Source organism: Astatotilapia calliptera, chromosome 6, assembly GCF_900246225.1.
Source record: "Astatotilapia calliptera chromosome 6, fAstCal1.2, whole genome shotgun sequence".
NCBI classification, from domain to species: Eukaryota; Metazoa; Chordata; class Actinopteri; order Cichliformes; family Cichlidae; genus Astatotilapia; species Astatotilapia calliptera.
This window is the reverse complement of record NC_039307.1, coordinates 27,863,127-27,883,933: the sequence shown is the minus strand read 5'-3', so window position 1 is coordinate 27,883,933 and position 20,807 is coordinate 27,863,127. Positions and strand designations below refer to the sequence as shown.

The following is a 20,807-nucleotide window of genomic DNA, read 5'->3' as shown; positions in this document are numbered from 1 at the left end:
TATCAGTTTCACAAAATAATAAATGCCCACCTGTGATGAAGAAGTCGACTTGTTTATTAATGTCTTCAGAATCATCATCTGTGGTGCTGAGGATAGCGATCACTCCACTCGGAGGAGGGTCGTCTTCGCTGACTGTGCCTTTGTAGATCTCCGCAGTGAAGCGGGGTGGGTTGTCATTCACATCACCAACTGTTACCTCCACTGTGGTTCCAGTAATTAGTTGGACTTTCTCCCCTTGGTCCGTTGCTAAGATGGAAATTTTGTATTTGTCAGTCTTTTCACGGTCAAGCTCTTTTAAGGTGGTCACCCATCCAGTCTCACTATTGACTGCAAACAGCTCAGGGATCTCGGGCGAGTTCTGTTTGGGGTCAAGGCTGTAAATGATCCGGCCATTGGTTCCAGAGTCTTGGTCGATGGCTTTGACCTGGATAACCTGGGTCCCACTTGGAAGGTTTTCCACAACGACAGCCTCATAAGGGTTTGCCTCAAAGACTGGTGTGTTATCATTCACATCCTTCACCTGGATGTTTACATTTACAGATGTAACTATCTCATAATTTTCATAGTTGGTTTGGGCAACCAGAGTGAGCTGGTACCATTTGGTTGTCTCATGATCGAGGTTCTTCTGAAGCTTCAGCGCTCCACTATCTCGATCTACAACAAACATTTCACCTTCATTGCTCTCAGGATTGTTGCCCTTTACTAGGCTGTAAAGAACTGGTTGCTCACTCACAGCCTGAATCACATCTATCTCTGTGCCAATAGGAAGGTCTTCAGATATTGTGTAACGATAATGTGGTTCGGCAAATTTGGGAATTGGCGTCTCTGGTGCAACAATCTTGATGTAAACCTGTACAACAGAATATTTGGGTGGGTTTCCGGTATCCTTTGCCCTCACAAAAAACGCATACATATCATTTTCAAGGCCAATGAGGCTTTCTTTGGTTACAATGATCCCAGAGGTTGGGTGGATTTCAAAGTTTTCCTCAACATTTTCAGCATCTGCCTCAATTGAATATTCGATGTCAGCATTGCTTCCTTCATCCGTGTCTGAAGCAGCAACTTTAACCACAGAGGTTCCTCTTGGGACGTCTGATGCAATGGTGGCTTTGTACTCACCTGCCCTGAATTGTGGGGCATTATCATTGGCATCAGTAAGAATTACATTGACAACACTGAAGCCTACTTTTGCACCACCATCTCTAGCCATGAGAGAAATAGGAATAACCTTCTCTTCTGTATTTTCACGATCGAGGCTCTCCAAAGTGAAAATCTCTCCATTTTCATTAATAGAAAACTTGTCCTTTGCAAAGTCATTGATAATCTGATATGTTATTTGCCCATAAATGCCTTCATCGTCATCGGTTGCCTTTGCCTCTGCTACCAAGGTACCAACAGGGGAATTCTCAACAAGCTCTGCCAAATAGTCCACCTGAGAAAAGGTGGGGCTGTGGAAGTTGGCACCAATAACTTTTACGGTGACTAGGGCTGAGCTTCTGAATACACCATCCGACACCGATACATTAAGATTGTAAAGAGGTTGCATATGTGGCCTGCGGTGGTTGGAAATGGTGATGTCACCGGTGTGTTTGTTAATGGCAAAGTTCTGATCTTCATTTCCAGATATTATCGAAAACTCCAACTTATTTGTGTCTGAGCTGTCAGGATCAGATGCTTGGACTTGACTGACAAAGTGCCCACGTGGCGCCAGTTCGCTGATGGTAGTTCTGTAAGTATGCTCGGTAAAAACTGGAGCGTTGTCGTTCAGATCAGTAACATCTATTGTCACGATGATGTCACTAGAAAGTGCTGGAACTCCTCCATCAACCACACGCACTCTCAGCTTGTGTTGCTGGATCTCTTCATGATCGAGAACTTGAGCTGTAGAAATGATTCCTGTGTTGCGGTCAATGGTAAAATAATCAGAACTCTTCCCCCGTTCCTCAACCAACTGAAAAAATACTTCTTGGTTATTACCAGTATCGGAATCTTTGGCATCAACTTGCAAAACAGATGTGCCGATAACAGAGGCTTCCGAAATATTGGCATAGTAGGTCTTTGACAGGAACACAGGAGCGTTGTCATTGACATCTTCCAGAATGATATCAACAAAGACCTCGGAGTGTGCTCCAGTTAGAGAGTCTGTGGCTCTTACATTTAATTTATAGGCAGGATGCATCTCAAAGTCCAAAGGCTGAATCACATGAATGACGCCTGTGTTGAAATCAATTGAGAACTGTTTGAAAGGATCTCCCTCAGAGATGGTGTACACAATACGAGGGCCTTCAGAATCGTTGGCCTGTACGTGAAGCACAGGGGAGCGCAACTGAATGTTCTCAGGGACTTCAATGCTGTAAAACGGTTTCTCAAACACAGGCATTGCTTTGTTCACAACTCTTACTGGCACTTCTATTTCTGCTGACAGAGCTGGTTGTCCACTGTCCTTTGCCATAACAACAATAACAAAGTTTGTGTTAAGGGCTTCTTTCTCAAATTTCTTTTTAAGTGAGATTTCACCAGATGGGCTAATTTGAAAGTGATCATGCTGCTCCTTCAGCTGATACTGGATGTTTGCATTCGGGCCGAAGTCTTTATCCACTCCCGTCACCTGCCGAATGACCTGGCCTTCCTCTGCATCCATCTGAACCAGGGCGTGATAGGGAAGGTTCATGAACATAGGTGTGTTGTCATTTTCGTCCTCCACAGTCACAGTTACTAAAACATGAGCCTTATCTTCAGATTTGTCTTCTCTTGTGACCTCAACAACTACATCAAATGTGTCCTGTACTTCACGATCAAATGGGATTCCGGTGGTTGAAACGACTCCAGATGTGCGGCTGATTTCAAATCTGCTGTCAGGGTTTAATATTTTATAGAACAAAGGCTCATTCACCTGATTCCCAACAGCAGCAATGACCGCTAGAGTCTTCTTCTCAGAGGAATTTTCTCGGATGTAGGCTTTGTAAGATTCCCGGGTGAACTTCAGCTTGCTCTCCTTGTTTTCCTGTACACTGATCTTCACTACAGCAACACTGGCAAATCTACCATCAGAAACCCTGACCTTTAACTCATATCTGCTCCGAAGCTGTGTGACATTCTGAATGGAGATTATTCCAGTGATGGGATCCATTTTAAATTTATCACCAATATTTCCCTCAGAGATGGAGAAGAGAAGTTTGGAGTTAGGCCCAGAGTCTGCATCTGTAGCACTGACTTGAATGACTTCTACCCCTTTGTATGTTGGCACTACAACAGTTGCCTCATACTGCTCTTGGCTTAAAACTGGTGCGCAATCATTAACATCAATTACTTCAATGGTCACATTGGCTGTGGTCTCTGCAAACAGCCGTGGCATTCCTAGATCATGGACCTGGACTGTGAAGCGGAAAACACTCCTCTGTTCGTAATCCAAAGGTGATGTAATTCGGATGGCTCCAGTGCTCGAGTCAATGGCGAAATAGTTATGTGCAAATGGTTCAACAATTTGATAGATGAGCATAGCATTCTGGTCAGAATCGGCATCAGTGGCGTGAATGACAAAAGGTGTGTTTTCACGGGTCAGTACAACACTATTGATGAGGGCCGACTCGCTGATTACACCCTGAAATTCCCTCTGGTCAAAGACTGGAGCGTTGTCGTTTTCATCCTTTAGATGAATCGTAAGTGTTGTGTTGCTGGCAAGTCCAGCCATGTTGGTGCCCTGTATGATAAGCTTGTATTCAGCGATGGTTTCATAATCTAAAGATTTTTGTGTTACAACCACTCCCGAGTTTGGATTTATATCAAACGCATTGTTGATGTTGCCCCCTTTTATTTGATAGAAAACAGACGACTGGCTGACGGCTGTGACCGAGGTCACGAAACTTCCAGGAAGGGCTGATTCGCTCACTTCTGCAGAAAACGCCTCTCCGGTAAATCTGGGGACTGCATTGTCAGAAACCGTTACCAGAACGTGTACGGTGGTTGTATTTGACAGCGGAGGTACTCCGTTATCTGATGCCTTAACAGTGAGTTCAAATGTTGTCTTGCTGTTGCGATCAAGCTCTTTGGCTACTGTAATTGTCCCGAGGACAGGGTCAATAGCAAATGAGTTGGCAACATTTCCTGTGAGAGAAAAGACAAAAGAAGAATAGATTTTTCTGTATGTTGTACTGGAAAGATGTGTTTAATGAGCACTGGATTGTACTAGCAGTTTATCAATCTAAGTCATAAAACTGGCTGAAAACAGAAGGAGCAACAATGCATCATATTCCCATCTCAGCTACTTCAAATATGCACATATACAAACGCAAAGTCTAACTGAAGCATGTCTCTTGTTTTCACATAACAGATTATTATAGGAGAGATTCTCAGTGGGATGTGCCCATCTCCCACATATTTGAAGATCCCCTAAACAAAATATTCAATATTCTCAGAGTATTTCATTCATATCCAGAGGGCAGCTGTACTGATGACTCATACATTTTTATGAGATGATTTCATTTGCAATGTTTTGCAATGAAAGATTTTTGCTATGAGGGGAAAAAAATGGGGGTTAAAAAGAGTAGCATTGTAACTTAGCGTGCATTCACCTGATTCAATGTGGTAGACAACCTCTGCATTAGAGCCCTTGTCTTTGTCAAGAGCTGTAACCTGGAGCACCGCCGTGCCTACGGCAGCAGATTCAAACACTCGACCGGAGTATGGTGTGCCTATGAACCAGGGTGCATTGTCATTGGTGTCGTCCACATTGACAATAACGCGCACAAGGTTCCTCTTAACAGGAATGTCCTGATCTCGAACCTATAAAGGTCATTTTTTTATGAAAGAGGACACACAGGGGGAGGAGAAAGAGCAGCGATTAGTGTTCAACCTTACACTAATTTCTTGAATGTTTAACTTTAAAACAGTGAAATCAATTTGAACATGAACTCTGTTAAACAATATGCTAGAACTTCTCGGAATTCAACAAAGTTCAGTCTGTTTCTACCAATTCATACCATGACAGTCAGGATGTGACGATGCATGGTCTCATGATCCAGTCGCTCAGTGGTATACAGGGTGCCGGTTCCTGGGTCTAGTCGGAACTTCCTCAGGCTGAACGGATCAGTGCTGCTCAGGAGAGTAAAGGTCAGTTTGTTCTTCTCGTCCCTGTCCACAGCACTGATCTGCAGGACCTCACTCCCCGCTGGTTTGTCTTCAGGGACATTCACGACATAAACATTCTCAGAAAACTCCGGCCGGTGGTTGTTGGTGTCAATGACACGGATAAGCACCTACAGGAGAAAAATAAATTGCATGCAAAGTTACATTTATACACTTGACTTAATTCATATCACAAAGGATACATGCAAAAATATTTTAGTGGCTGTTATGTAAGGCTTTTTAGGTTTTGTCAAAAAGTGCTGTGAGCCATTACTCAATAAAAAGCACCAAGAGGATATTTCTAAAGCAACCAAATGACAAGGGTCAGGGATAAGTTTACATATTCAAAATTATATTTCAATAACCAACTGATCAGTGGTGAAACGATTGTGTGCTTGTAAATGTATTTGATTGTCTAGAACCAAATAATGATTTCCAAACAATAAAGCTTCTGGTAAATGATTAGATATCACAGCTCTGGTGCATGCTTCAACACTGCTCAGTACTATGGTCCAAAGATATGCAAGTAACACTTTTATCTTTATTTTAACCATTTCTCTCACTTTGGTCTGCACACATTCACACATATACACTATATTATTTTCAAATCACTTTCCTGATCTCTGCAAAAATAAGCAGTAGTGTGTTGACACAGACTCGATCGATCCATGCGATGGCAAAAGCAATAGTTTATCTGAATGGCCACTTGATACTGCTAACAGTCAATCAATGCTGAATAACCGCAATGAATCTAAATGAATTCTGAGCTACACACATGAGCAGTTCATGAAAGAGAGAGTGCATGTGTGAGAAATCAAATGATCGGGGAGTGCTGAAGTAAGTCCAGTGATCCCACTATGCTTCCGTATTAGAAAGTCTGAAACAAATATAACTTTGAGGATATGCTGAGTGTTACTTTTGTGCTAATATTGCTACCCCTCCTAATATTTTCAAAGGCTACGCTTTATGAAACTAATTTTTGCACATGCACGCTTCTTTCTTTGGATAATGTGCAAAGTGTAGTTTACTGTGCTTTTCCCCCAACACACGCACAAACAACAAAGAATCTAACATCCCAAACTGTAAAATTCCACTGGGAGCGTGTTTTATCAACACCAGCCACTCGTCTACTGGACTTCCGACAGAGGATTATGGAGAGCTGCTGGAATGCGATCTCTGTTTCCCAGACCAGCGAGGGACTTCTACCGTTGCCAAACATGGTGAACAAAGGGATCAGCCCAGATTAGACACCTGCATACCAGACACCAGGGGGTGATGTCCCGTAAGGAAAGCAGTCGATGCTGACCTGTTTGGTGCAGGAAGACTGAAGGGGGCTTAAATCACAAAAGCTCTGACCAGGTAACGGCTCACAACTGACTGGGGTTTGTCAGATCTCTGGTCAAAACAACTGCCCGCTGTTGTCTGTTGTCATAATACTGTTTGCTAAGCACTGTGAGCCTATATCAGAGACAAATATAGACTCAACCTGACAGGACTGATAACATTTACAATCTGCTCTGTGCTGTGATGCTGGCAATGCTGCTGAGGCTCACAGATGTCATCTTGCAGGGGGAGCATTGGGCTGCTTGCTGTTTGTTAGTGCAGTAATCTTGCCACAAGTCATGTGTCATAGGCAATCCATATCACACTGTTAATAAAAACGAAGGTAAAAAATAAATAAAAATCATTTTTAATGCGACATCAAATCTAAAAAAAAAACGTATCAATCTAGGCCTGTGGTGCATGTTGCATGCTCAGCAACATGACAAACTATCTCACTGTAAACATGTGTTCTCATGTAAACACAGACATCATATAGAATAAGATTGCAGATGCCTTCTAATCCACCTTTTACATACTCTGACGCAAACGCTTGCACGTACTCACGCACACACACCAGGAGAGGCTCCTAAGTTGCACACTTCCACACGTACATGCACACAAAGAGGCTGCCCAATGTGTCTCAATCTGGCCAGCGTCAGATAACACGCCTTGTGAAGAGTGAGTAAGGTGGCGAGAACTGATAGCGCCGTCGAGAAGGAGAAAGGATGGAATCTGGTCAGTGGTATCTGCATCTATACACAGTGTACAAATCTATACCATTTAAAATGCCCACAAAAAGCTATTCACACCCACCTCACACCCCTATATGCGCACAAACTTCCCTCTCCTTCTCCCTTTGCAAGAAAGCGCCACAGCACTTCAAAGGGACTTTGCCCCCAAACATCACAAACGTAGCACGATACAGCCTGACCGCAGCAGAAACGCTGGTGTACAAGGGAACTCTGTAGTCTTTGTATATGGCTTCCCCTGGGAAAGCTGAGAAGGAACACGATTGGGACTGAGACACAGGCGTGATAGATGGAGATACTAAAGAGGAAAAAGTGCTGTGACAGTAAGATTAGGGCTGGGCCATATTATACCGTTCGCGGTAATACCGGTATAATGTTAGGCAACGATAGGAAAATGAAATTTCGCGATAGAATGGGAGTAAAACGCGCATGCGCGGTGCCTTTGTTTTCATACGCACATGGCCGATTGTTGAGTGAAACAGATGAACCAGAATTGGTTTGTAAAAATGGTGCAACTTCCGTGATGTGGAACTGGTTTGGTGTTTGTCGGTCAGATACACAACAAAGCACATTTTTTTGCAGAACATGCAAGCGGCCGTTGTTATTGTCATATTTGTCGGACTAAGATGCTCTTAAATCTGGGAGTAATCTGGGTCCTAAACTCCGTATTCTTCCGGTCAAACAACACTGCAGCATCACTTAGAGTTAAAAACTGTCTAAATTCTTTCATCTTTAATAAAACGATCAGCATTGCTGCTTTACCAGGTGTAACTATAAAGTTTAACTTCCAGGCATCCATGAAAACAAAAGTTATTACATTTAACGGAGTTAGAAGTTAGCAGGAAGCTAGCGGAAGTTAGCTCGCTAGTTTCGCTAGTTACCTAAGCATGATATTGCATGTTCTGACTGAGAGATTTCTGAAAAAAATCAAACGTACAGCTCTGCTATCACTTCCAACATAAATGAAGACAGGAAACTAAACAGCAGTGACGTTTGTAGGGTTACTGAAGTTGGGCTAGCTGGTATATAATGATGTGCTACGTGATCGCTAGCGACACAGCTATGTTAGCATAACATAAACAGTGAAGCTGGAGGACGAACACTAACACTTTTCCACTTATAAAAGTTAACGTGAAGGTTCTTCATGGTTAGAGACAAATGCAATCGCATGGCAGGATGCTGTAAACGGACCAAACTTCAGTCAGGAGAACAACTGAGATAATCCATCCACAATACGAGGTTAGTCATTAATATACTGCAACAACATGGGAATAGAGCAGCTGCCAGAGAATTCAACATTAATGAATCAATGGTACAGAAGTGGAGGAAGCAAGAAGAATGAGTTTAATAAAGTTTGATTTATCTGACTGCTTTGTTTCGCTTAATGTGCCTTATAATCCCGTGCACCTTATGGTCCGAAAAATGCGTACTGCACACTGCAGTTTAATGTTGCAAAGCACCTCTTTTTAACTTCAGTGGATATTATACATGGTTATGCTCAGGATATGTCAGCACATTTCTACTGGAAATGCCTTTTGGTTAAACTTTCAGCAAGGAATTTGCATTTGCACTGTTACATTTTTATAAAGCTTTTAATGTACATAAAAACCAGCTTCTTGTTTAAGTGAAAATAAATGGAAGGTTGTCTTTTTGCGCTAGTGATGTTGTAGATGTGTCTTTTGTCTCGCATCAATTATATCGTCGGTTATATCGTTATCGCAAATTTTCAAATATATATCGTGATAAATATTTTTGGCCATATCGCCCTGCTCTAAGTAAGATGATGGTAAAGAAGATAAGTGACAGTGAAAATCTAAAGGCGGCTAAGGGAAATGGTCAAATTTAGAAACCAGGTTGCGGAAGGGGGGAAAAATACAAATAAAAGATGTGACTGAAAAAAAATGAGTGAAAAAAGTGATACAATAATGAGCTTTGATACTTAATAAGGTAAAAAAAAATCTATGAGAAAAAAAAGCATGAGTAAATAAACTCAACAGTCGAGTGAGACATAAAGAGAGTCTTTGTAATGTGGACTGAGATAACAGAAGAAACAGGAGACCAGGAACAGATTGTGAGCAGAACAGCTTGAGGTACTTCTGCACGGCCAAAGGAGGATGCCATATAGCTGGAGACGGGGTGGGGGGACTGGGCTGCATGCCGAGGCTGCCTTGTTGGCGCAGCTCCTGGCTATGAGGTGCCCGAGCTGGAATGCGGCACCCCTCGTCTACATCAGCTGATACTTCAGCGACGCCTTCATAGATCTACAACGGTCATACGGAAAGAACGACAGACTGGCCCACTGTTTTCCAAAGACCTCCCACAAACCAGAGGCCCTCATACTGATATTACCACTGGAGTCCCCAGTGGGCTGGATTAAAAATCATTTTCAATTTTCATCATGTCATTTTAATTTGAAAAAAAAAAAGATGTACAAGAACAAAAGCGTATTTAAAACAGTGCCTCCTGAATTACAAAACACCTTTTTTGTGAGGTATTCAGAACAGGACACGGGGGGGCTTTTCATTGTGCTCATTGTCCTCCTGTGCCATGCGTAGGAGAGGAAGCCCCCCTGCCAGGTGGCAGGTTCTGGGCAAAGGGGGGCCGCTGGCACCGAGTACTCAAACATGTTCCCAAAACAGGATTAACAGAGGCCACTATCCACACAGGTCCAGCACTCCTGTTTGCACTTTATTCTACCCAAACAGAATTATCATCATCTCTGAAGGCATAGCCAAGAAAGATAAAGATTTCTGGAAAAAAACCCCTGAAAAAAACAGAAAGAAAGACAAAAGGGGGCTAGAAAAAGATGGAGAACAAAAAGAAAAGGAAAAAAACATTCCTAGGAGAAAGAAAATAGGCCAGCACGTCTGGCAGCACAGCTTCCACATGACTTTGATTTGAGGAATATATACCGGTAAGTCCGACTTTTGAGGTTTCATAAGGTGCTGTGTGTGTGTGTGTGTGTGTGAGCAGATCTAATTTGCAGTGAAATTCTGTGGGAGTTGTTTTGGAAATAAGCAACATATTATCCCCAAAGAAAACAAAGTCATACTCAACAATTAACAACTCATTTGCACGTTTTCCTGCTGAAATCCTGTCTTCTTGGACTGATTTTACTGTTGCGAGCACAGAGGTGAGCAAATTCATTACTGTTTAATCCCAACATTGTACAATCGGGATGATTAGCCGGGGGATTTACATTACTAGGCCATCAAAAGCAAGCAAACCTGCCTTCAGGCGTAAATTAATACATTTCACTGTAGCCTGACACATTATTTTAAAAATCGAACACGATTATATAAAACAGCTACAAAAACCATTCACTTCCCAGTAAGAGTAGAGCTGACAGTGAAAGAGAACTATCCCCTGACGCCAGAGCAAATGGCGTGAATGCCATGACAAAACAAGGTGGTAGCCAAAACACTCAGATCACACAGTGTTCCAAATCTTCAGGGCCTTTACAACATTCCCAATAATACGGGACAGTCAACCGGCATTCATTCATTAACTCATGTCAAAACTTGATCCTATCCCAAGGACCTGCGGTTCTTTTTAATAGCAATAATATAAAAAAAAAAAAACACGGAGACAAACACAAGTCTTGTTTATAATGATTTGGGGGTTTTTTTGTTCTTCTTTTTGTGTGAGAAACATTCAGTAAAAATAATTGCTCGTTTTCACTGTGATCTATATTTTTGGACTGTTGGTTCAATTTTCGATATTTTCCCTGCTTTTTAAGATATCAAATGAATTGTTTGTTCTTTGCTATTCCTGCCTTTAGTTTAGTTTTCAGCAAGTAAATCTGGTTTGATGAGATTGAGATCAGGTTAAACCATTAAACCACTTTGCTGCATTTGAAAAAATAAATGAATGGGCAGAAAGTACAGCTGCTGCCTATTCTTAAGCTTACACTACCTCGTTATCGTGGACTCAAATAAAAACATAGCTACCATATGGAGTGTGTTCTGCTGTTGGTGGAAGTGTGAATGAATTTTTCTTTATCATGCAAAAGTATCCTACGATCATCCACCACTGTTGTCTTTATGAATGTCCAGGATCTTTTGATTTAGCCAACTCCACTCTACCACCGTATTCTGATGATTTAGCAATTTGTAATGTTTCTGCTCTCTCTAAGATAAATTTGTTTGGATTCTGCAGCTCAAGCAGTGCTCCTTTAACCACATGTTGATGTTTTACTGCAACAGCTTCCAAATTCATAGGGTCAAATTCTGACCCTACATAATCGAGTAGCCCACATCTTTGAAATTACATTTCTAAAAACACAAATCCCTGATAAACTGTGCAAAAAATGGCAGTTAATGCAGTTAATGCAGTACTTTTGTTCAATCTCTCAAATTAAAAAAGAGAGTCTCCACTTTACTCTCATATTCATAATATCACTGTAACTTAATATGTCTCTATACACATTTTTTTTAAAAAGCATCAGTCTGGAAACATATATGGATCCAACTATTTTTAGTATACAGCCAAACTCTGGTAACAATATTCTTTACAGACAGTCTGTATACCTCTTTCAGTCACCGTTTGCCTGTCAGCATATCTAAAGCAGCTGACCCACCTACAAATGTGGTTTATGGAGCGCACAAATTCTGTAAATCCTATCCCTCAACAGAAAACAGCTGACGTACAGTGGCCAGCTGGGTATACAATATCATACACAACACTCATATGCAAGAGAGCAAATAAGTCACAGCTTCAATAGCATTTACATAAATAAACACATTTAAAACCTGCAGCCAATGAGAAAATGTGTGTTGTGATATACAAGTGATGCTCCTTTAACCTGTTTCAAATAAAGAAACTCATGGCTAATATGGAATAAATCATACAGCTGAGCATCCTTCAAAGTCATCATCACTCAATATTCTGCGAGCTGCACATGAAATTTTTCAGATTTTGTGAAGGACGGCACATTAAAATGAGACTATATACTGGACTTCCATTCCAAGAGTTCAGTTTTTACTGCACGACTTAAAAACACTAAAAGCTGATGAATACAATATTTTTCTGATATACTTTTATGCAATATGCTTTTAAAAAATGTCATGGCATTAGCAAAAGTCTAGATGCTTGGAATTCGTACAATTATATACAAAAACTGAGATTTTGTGGGGTTTTCTATATAAAGCATAAATGAATCCATCCCCTACACTTGTAAAAGGGCTGCAAGTACAGAAGGTCCTGCTGAAAATCAGGCTACACTGAGAATTAGACCTTTTGAATAGGTTAACCTTTGAATGTGATTAATTGACTTAAAATGTCACTGCATACAATATCACTAAGAGGCTTTTAAATAAGTGTCTGTTGCCAGGGCTTTTAAGAAAGTGCTTTGCAGGCGGATGCAGAAAACAGCAACTTTGTGAGTGTTTTTTAAGGTTTTGCACTAAACTAAAGGACGTGCTGCTTCCGTGGATGAGCTGCAAAATGCCAGTGAAAGAAGCGCTTCATCCAAGGCTCAGTGGAGCACAGTAGCCAGATGATGAAAGGCTTTATTCATACAGAGTGACAACAAATAGATTCTTTTCCAGCTACAGTCCTCTGATGCTCCCCTTTGAGGACAAAGGACAAAACATCGTGAATGCTGCCATCACACATGACCCAAACTACCATGTAAAAATGTTCAAAATCTCATGGACAAGGCATGACCGTCTGCACAAAGACAACTTGCATGCTCAAAAGCTTTTATCATGGCAGCTCAGCTTTGGTATCAGCCAGGGAGCAGCATACTGTATCTGTTGCATATTTAGTTATTCATTCCATTCAGAAAAGGCCGAGGCAATTTGTTCCTCTCGGAAAAAAGAAAGAGAAGGTCCACAGGTTCAGGGAGAGACACAGCAGAGGGGAGGAGTTGAGCGGGCTCAAGAATGCACACTTGAAAAAAAATAAAGACAAAAAAAAAAGACTTTGGCTAGACAGCACCATCATCACAGCAGCTCCGCATCAGGAATGAGACAATGGAAGATTCCTGGTGCTCAGTGCGCAACTGTGAAGGGGGAGAACAGAGGAAGAAGAGGAATGCCGCCTACCCCTATGACGACTTTAAAGTGGATTACAAAAACTTTCTTTCTCAAGTTTTTTTTTGTCTTTTTGGGATGTACATATATATATATAACCCAAAAAGATAACCCCCAGGAAATACAAATTTACAACCAGGATATGGTTAGCAGAAGCTTTTCAGCAGCAAAGAAGCAACAAAAACATCTGGCTGCTCGGGCAAAAGGTTAAAAGTTCACCTACACTCACCTCTGTATTAAAGGGAGTCACAGAGTTACTAGTTGCCAACAAAAGAAAATTAAAAATTCACTGAGCAAATATAATATTCCCACATAAGACCCTAAGTAAGCAGTTACCAGAAGGGTATCGATCCCCTTTATTCAACTCTTGCTAAGTGACTAAAGCCCACTTTACTAAAATGTTTGTTCTTGCTGTTGTTGAAACATCTGTCTTCATATCTGATAAACAAAAAAGTAAAAAATCCTCATGCATAAACACAGGCAGCGCCATATAATGGAAAAACCTCACAGCTTCGCCACAACACATCCCATATCGTCTCATTGGTTTTGTGTCTCAAGTCATTTAGGTATATAATGAGGTTCACACATACAAAACGCCATTTTTCCTGCTCAGCTGAATGCAATGAGAGGACATCAACATATCCCAACAAACAAGACAGTTTAGCGCCCGCTTCACTCATTACCCTCCTCTTTACTCGTGCAATTTCCCATGAGGAAAACAGAATCATGACAACTGCCTCATCAGCCTCCAACCGCTTCATTAGTGTTTCAATTACCTGGGTGCTGACAGTTCGTGTCCCATCCGTGGCTTCCACTGTCAGGTTGTAATTTGATTTCTGCTCTGCGTCCAGGGGCCGCGCTACAATCAAGGTTCCGCTGGCCTTGCCCACGTCAAAGCGGCTGTCATAATTACCACCTGTGGAAGAACATGTTTTTTGCACAAACATGGAAAGACTGAAGATTAGAGACATATCACTGCTTAGTTCTGTGCATGTAGCAAGGTTATATAAACACTAGATGGGGGCACAGAGATGGACACATAAACATCAATTTTCTGCTCTGCTGGAGTCGAAGATAATGAACAGATACGCTTACGCTGATGTCATTAGCTATCGATGCAGATTTCCTGTTCTAGCTAAACATTCCCCACATAATAGCCATTTCATGCAATTAACCAAAACGCTGAAAGTATGGGTACAAAAAGGCAAAGTGATGATTGGATAACAACACGACAGACATTTATAAAAAAGACTTCTGAACTGTAATGGTGAACCTTGCTACAAATTGAAGCTCTAATTCACACACAGAATGAGGAGGAGGGTTTCCTAACCCCTGTGAGACTTTTAATCAGGTCACAGGTTTTAGTGGAAAAATGTGGCACAACATCAATCCCATAACACAACACAAGTCAACCACAGCCAACGGGCAGCACCAACAGACAATGCAGGATGATCTCTTAATATAGCACAGCCTATTAGGAGATCTCAGCAGATACCTTCTGCTGTACAGTTGTGGTCACAAGCCATCTGAAGGATGTAAAACATCTCAGTATCCTCTATGCCGTCTTGCAAATATCCAACCAAACAGAACATTCCAGAGAAAAAAGGGAAAGCAGTGAAAGAGCACAGAGAAAGAAGAGAAGAAAAAGAGATGTGTCAGTCAGACATTGATTAGAGGAAAGACAGGCTGGGAGGAAGGGAGAAGAGGCAGGCATTTCCAAACACAGCCTTTTTAAATCTTCTCATGCACACAGTGCCTACAATACAAAAAACAAAAGCAAACAAAGATGAATCATGTTTTAACACTTCAAAACACAGCTGCTAATTAAAACTGTAAGGAAATATACTACATGTCAGCCGCCTCACACAAAAGAAGCTAGGAGGAGTATCAATATTTATCGATTATGGCCGACTGATTCATGATGCAATTCGGTTATTTCAACCAACAGCTTTACAAAAGACAGGGAGCTGTAACTGCACGAGCAATAAAACGGAGAAAAATGGCCTCAAGTTTTCACACTGGCGAGTAAACTGCTTTAAAGAAATACAGGCTCTAACACCTTTTAGGCATATTTAGGCTGATTAAGAAACCACAGCTGCCACGGAGCTTACATAAGATCTCTAATCTTCAGCTGAAACATTTGTATTCACCTTTCTTTTTGCTTGTTTGTTTGAGATTATTTACAGTCCAAATGGGGGGGTTTATGTGCTTGTTTTGCTCATTTCTGCATGCCTACTAACATCATTTTCCATATGTTAAAAAGTGGGCAGACAGAACTTGTGCTGAAAGCCAAAATGTCAGTCACTGCTACGTTGCTAAGACAAAGTAGCAATCAAAGAGGACATCGGGCATTATTCGCTATTATGACTGACCATTTACACCGGAATTCTCTGTCATAATGTACCTGATGTTTGCATCTTTATATGGTGTACATTTAATGGAAAAGTGTCTTTAATATGGAGAAAAATATAGAGAAAGATTTTTAAAAAGTTTATTTATTTGCATTTTGGGTGTGTAAGACAGCTAACATCGCTACGAAAGGATTAATGCCGGCTGCTCAAATGAGTTATCAAATGCAATCTTATATAAGAAACAACTTAAAGCCTTAATGCACTATAAAATATCTCTATTTAAAGTTACTGTTTCTAATCATCCGCTCAGCCACACTACACACATACACTGTGTTAGTACTAAAGTGTTTCTCTATCTATAAAGCAGTAATTGAGCATTTATACAGCATGCATGCACTCAACATGAAATATGAATGTAAAGGAGACCCTACCTGTGATTTCAAACCACACGGGAACATCGGAGGATTCAGTGGCCACGACGCCCACCATGTGTGCCACAGGATCGCTTTCCATGACAGAAAAGGTGAAGGGGGACTCCTCAAAAGCCAGGGAAGCTGCGTCGGCTGGCAGTTGTGGTTTGGGAATCCACTCAATGTGCAGACGACAAGTGGAGGATTTCTGAGGTCGTCCATTGTCGACAGCTTTAATCTAAGAGAAGCAGACAATCGAAGTCTGTGTTACAAACTGTTATGTGATGGTTTTCCTCCAAATTACTTTCTGTGTAGCTCCAGAGGAGTTCATCTCCCTGAAACCCTTCAAAGTTCACTGAGATGTCTGCATCAGGATAAGCAACGCCTTGTGTCTGGACTTCTTTGGTGATTCTGTGTTTTGTACTATAAAGCTACAGTGAGCAACTTTTGGAGACTTGAGTCTGCATATTAGAAAATTAGTATCACTACCAAATGAAATGTTTACAGCTAACAGTGTTCATGAAGATCCTGTTTTGGGTTTTTTTTGTTTACCTTGCAGGCGGAAGATTGACAGGCAGCGTTCATTTTCAAACACATAACACTTTTTTTCAACCAAATCTTAAGATACTCTTCAACAAAACAACTGTCATAATGCTCTGACACTGATAAAACTGTCAACAGCCAAAGTTCGATGTCACATCAGTGGCTGAAAAATTTGGATCTTTACAAACACAGCTGTTGAATCACAGCAAAAAAAAGAAAAGAAAACATAAATCCTAAGAATATCTTCTCACTGTTATTGCTAGTGTATGGAACAAGCTCCCAAAAATTGCATATATAAATTATTTTTTCTTTAAGAAGAGTTAAATCCAGCAGTGTGTGCACCAATTAGCATTCAGTGTCTCTTACAGATACTACACTGCAGCTTTAAACACAAAGACGCAAAACAACAACTAAAGAACCGTGGAGACAAATAAAACTTGAGGGGATGAGGAGAGCACAACAATAAAGCAACAAACAAGCATCTGTTGTAAAAGCGCAGTGCTCGCTGAGAGACTCTGAAGCTGAGGACGGAGAGGTAGCCTGCGATTATAGATACTCACTGTAAGTATGTCGTATTCTCCTGCAGAGGAGAACTTCTTGGACGACACCAGGCCCGTCTTGGGCTCGATGAAGAATTTTCCATGTTCATCTCCATCCTCGATGCTGTATGAGATCTCAGCATTAGGTCCGTCATCACGGTCTGACGCAATCACCCGATACACCGGGTACCTCTTCATGGCTCTCTCATTCTCAGGCCTCTCCCGCTCAGGGAGTTGGATCTTGTAGATTTTCTCCAGGAACAACGGCCTGTTGTCATTCTCGTCGAGGACCTGCACGATGATGCGAACAGTGGTGGATTTTGGAGGAACGCCGTGGTCGGTGATGGTTACCTGAAAGGAAAGAAAAAGTATAATTTGATGAGGTGAACTTTAAATCACCCTCAACAGAGCTTATCTCTTCAAGTCACAACAGCCCAAACTGAAGGCAGTGAATTATATCAGCATCAATAACAGAACAGTAAGTATCCTGGGAATTTGTAAAGATTAAGACACTCTGTTACAAAACAATCATACTGCAGCCCCAAATAATTAACAAAGAAAAAAGAAAGAGGCATGCTTTTTCACTTTATTATCCTTTTCTTCCACTTCCTTTTTAGTGAGTGAACTGGCAAGCAGAACTAAAGGGATACTTTGGTTTCTTTGAGGTGGACTTTTATGAGGTACTTATAGTCAGTGAATCGTCTAAAGTAGCCTGCAGTTTAGAGAAGCAAACAGCAGTGACCTAAAAAATAATTTTCAAATTTTCACCACTAGAAAATAAATATTATTATGATCAAATACAATCAAAACAATCAGTAGCTGGTCTGCTCCTGTCTTGAGCCGTTATGTTTGAGTTTTTCTGTGATTTCGGTGCTTTAAAAGGTTATTTTAGACCCAAAGTGGCGTATTGAAATACCTCAGTCATACCACAGCGCATCACAAATACGCATGTTCTGCTGAGTCTGGTGGCTCTGATTACAGCCGCTTTAGTTTCCAGCTGGAAAGGACAGTTGACAGCAAAGTAGTAATGTGAAAAACAAGATAAATGCATACTGATTTGTGGCTAAGTGGCTAAAATATGTTTCTGCTAACCTCGCCTACAGCAGTACAGCCTGAGTGCATGGACTCCTGTCTGTTTCTCCAAACTAGGGTGGGTGTAGCGACAACCATCTGCTGACTACCAATACATACCCCCATACAACCACATTTCAAAGAAACCAAACTATTCTTTTAAAACCAATTCCCCCTGTGATTCGCTGTCAGAAAGTCTATTCTAAAAAGGAAACCAATTATCCAGCAGGAACAAGTTGTTTGGCATTCTTCTATTGCTGGAGATGGGTTAGTCCAACACTCCGGTCGTAAATTACTTCAGAGAAACATTTTTGAAATTATTGTGTGGAGTTACTAGGTTTAGATAAACATGATTTCTTAAAAAAAAAAAAAAAAATAAATTCATATGTGTCCTTGTAATCATGGTAAGATTGGCTTGTGAGATAAAAATTATTTTTAATTAGCTGCACCTATTCAGTCTGGTAGCACCCGCCGCACCGACTCTGCTGCTGTGTGTCAAGTATGCACACAAAGATTCTGAACTGCTAATAAACATTAAGTCTAAATACTCTCAACTAAAGGCAGGAGGTTTTATTAAACCCCAGAAGCATTCAGTATAAAAGTCAGTGTTAAACAACTACATCATTAACATGGCTCTAATTTAAGTCCCTGCATCAAGTGTTACTGGTGGCACACTAAGGCTTTGTCACTTCTGCCGTGACTTAACACATCAGTATGACTTTGGACGTTAATGCGCACAGTCTGAGGAGCTTAATCGAAAACAAACAGCAACAGGCTGACCTAAACAAGCACAATTTTTAGAAAGTCCCAGAAAATGGGCTTGAGAGCTTTGCATCTGAGCACTGGAGGAGAAGTGACCATTTCTGTCTTCAAGCTGCAAAACGCTGTAGAAGGGCAGAACAAATGTCACAGTCATTTAAAACCATCTGCTAAGTACTTTACTAAGAGCAGTCAGGAGTCCAGGGTCAGAGACATACCATTTGGTACCATAGACTCAATTACTAAAGAAATGTGTTTTTGTTTTCCCCTCACTGTCTGCAGCTGTCCGTGCTACTGAAATGAGCAGAATTTATGAAAGTGGATGACAAGATACCAGAGCGTGAATACCAGAGTGTGATGGATAAACATAAACAAGGCGCTTTGTTTATGTTAAGTGCCATTTCAAATAGTCAAATGAAGTGCTACCCTATAGCTATAGCTACCCAGCTATCCATCACAATGTGCATCTCTTTGGGAAATTTACATGAAAAGCCTTTGTCTGATAATTAGGCGAGCAGACAAAAGACTGAGACGTTAGACCGGGGGCAGTCTGTTCACAGCACAAATCCAGCACTGCTGTGAAGCTGCAACTTGAAAAACTGAAGCATTCATAGAAGACAATGCAGAGGTGTGGACTCGAGTCACATGACTTGGACTCGAGTCAGACTCGAGTCATTAATTTTATGACTTTAGACTTGACTTGAAAAAATGTTCTAAGACTTGTGACTTGACTTGGACTTTTACACCAATGACTTGGGACTTGAATTGGACTTGAACCGGTTTACTTGAAAAGACTTGATATTTTACCCCAAATATAAAATTTAACATGCATATTATATAGAGATTGAAAATGTGACGTCATTCACGGGTAGAACCGCAAAGGATTCTGGGAACTCGTGGCAAGCGGTACTAGGCTTTCAATTAAAATCAGTTATACAGCGATAAAAAGAAACACAAAAATGTCAAGAAGCTGTTGTATTATTAACTGCAATAGCCGGTCGCATGACAGCCACGGGAAGCCGACGGGTAAAGAGATCGGTTGTTATCGGATTACGTCGTTGAAGAGAAATTGTTCGAGCCATGTTTCCGAAGTAACAAAGAGGCGACGGGTGTCCTGGATTGCAGCCATTCTAAGACCAAATATAACGTCCCAGAACACTCCAGCTCACAGGTTAGTCTGCTCCAAGCATTTACACAAAGGTCAGTCTGCTGTTGTAGTTAATGCGTCATTTTTCTTAACATAATTGGTGATATAGGTTACAAGCAAGTCTGGCGCTGAACAGAAATTGTCGCGCTATGCTCCTTTATTTATTGTGCATAAATAGTGAATTGTCCTGACACAATATTGCGTTTCGCTTCTGTTATTATGGTACATTGACAAAAACATATACTTTTATTCACAGGATAAAACAGGTTTTTTGTATCACTAATTGCCCAGTACGATTACAGCATACAATATTATTGTCACTGCTACATTTCTGTGATGCTACCAGAAATTATTTCCACTACTAATTAATTACCGTTGAGCTCAAAGGTCCTATTAATAAACGGTTAAGGAATGTGTATTTATGACGACAATTTGTGAGACTGGTAAACTTATGATACGTACGATGGTCTTTCGTTCTACACGGTGCATTTCAAGGTCCTGTACCCATCCGGCGGTAAACTGTACCTGGGCTTGTTGCAGTGACCTGAAGTTACTAAACTTCATGAGTGTATGCACTCACTCCTAGAACCGTATAATTATAAATATGCATATAAATATGCTACGATGAGATAGCTGACTTCATCTAACTAGCAAATGTTGTCCAGGCTACGTTGGTGATGCAGTTTTTTTTTAATGTGTATGATATTTTTGTCATGCGATTTTAAAGCTGGTCCTACAACCGCATCCAAGAATAAC

The 20,807-nt window shown here is 41.0% G+C and overlaps 1 protein-coding gene across 13 annotated transcripts in view; it reads right to left on the bottom strand.

Annotated features, from left to right (window-relative positions):
• The window catches only part of fat1a (FAT atypical cadherin 1a), an 81,179-nt gene that overhangs the window by 24,309 nt on the left and 36,063 nt on the right, over nucleotides 1–20,807 (bottom strand). For 11 of the 13 annotated variants that reach the window (XR_003272655.1, XR_003272657.1, XR_003272656.1 and 8 more), the window contains exons 5-11: nucleotides 17,096–17,425; nucleotides 16,014–16,230; nucleotides 14,727–14,795; nucleotides 14,008–14,147; nucleotides 4,980–5,255; nucleotides 4,572–4,782; nucleotides 31–4,104 (exon numbers count right to left, since the gene is read on the bottom strand). Coding sequence is in view for 10 of the 13 variants with exons in the window: in XM_026171459.1 (XP_026027244.1) it covers nucleotides 31–4,104; nucleotides 4,572–4,782; nucleotides 4,980–5,255; nucleotides 14,008–14,147; nucleotides 14,727–14,795; nucleotides 16,014–16,230; nucleotides 17,096–17,425 (5,317 nt within the window). In the remaining 3 variants the exon portion in view is untranslated. The remainder of the gene's footprint in view (nucleotides 1–30; nucleotides 4,105–4,571; nucleotides 4,783–4,979; nucleotides 5,256–14,007; nucleotides 14,148–14,726; nucleotides 14,796–16,013; nucleotides 16,231–17,095; nucleotides 17,426–20,807) is intronic. The other 2 variants (XM_026171463.1, XM_026171464.1) reach the window with 1 other exon arrangement.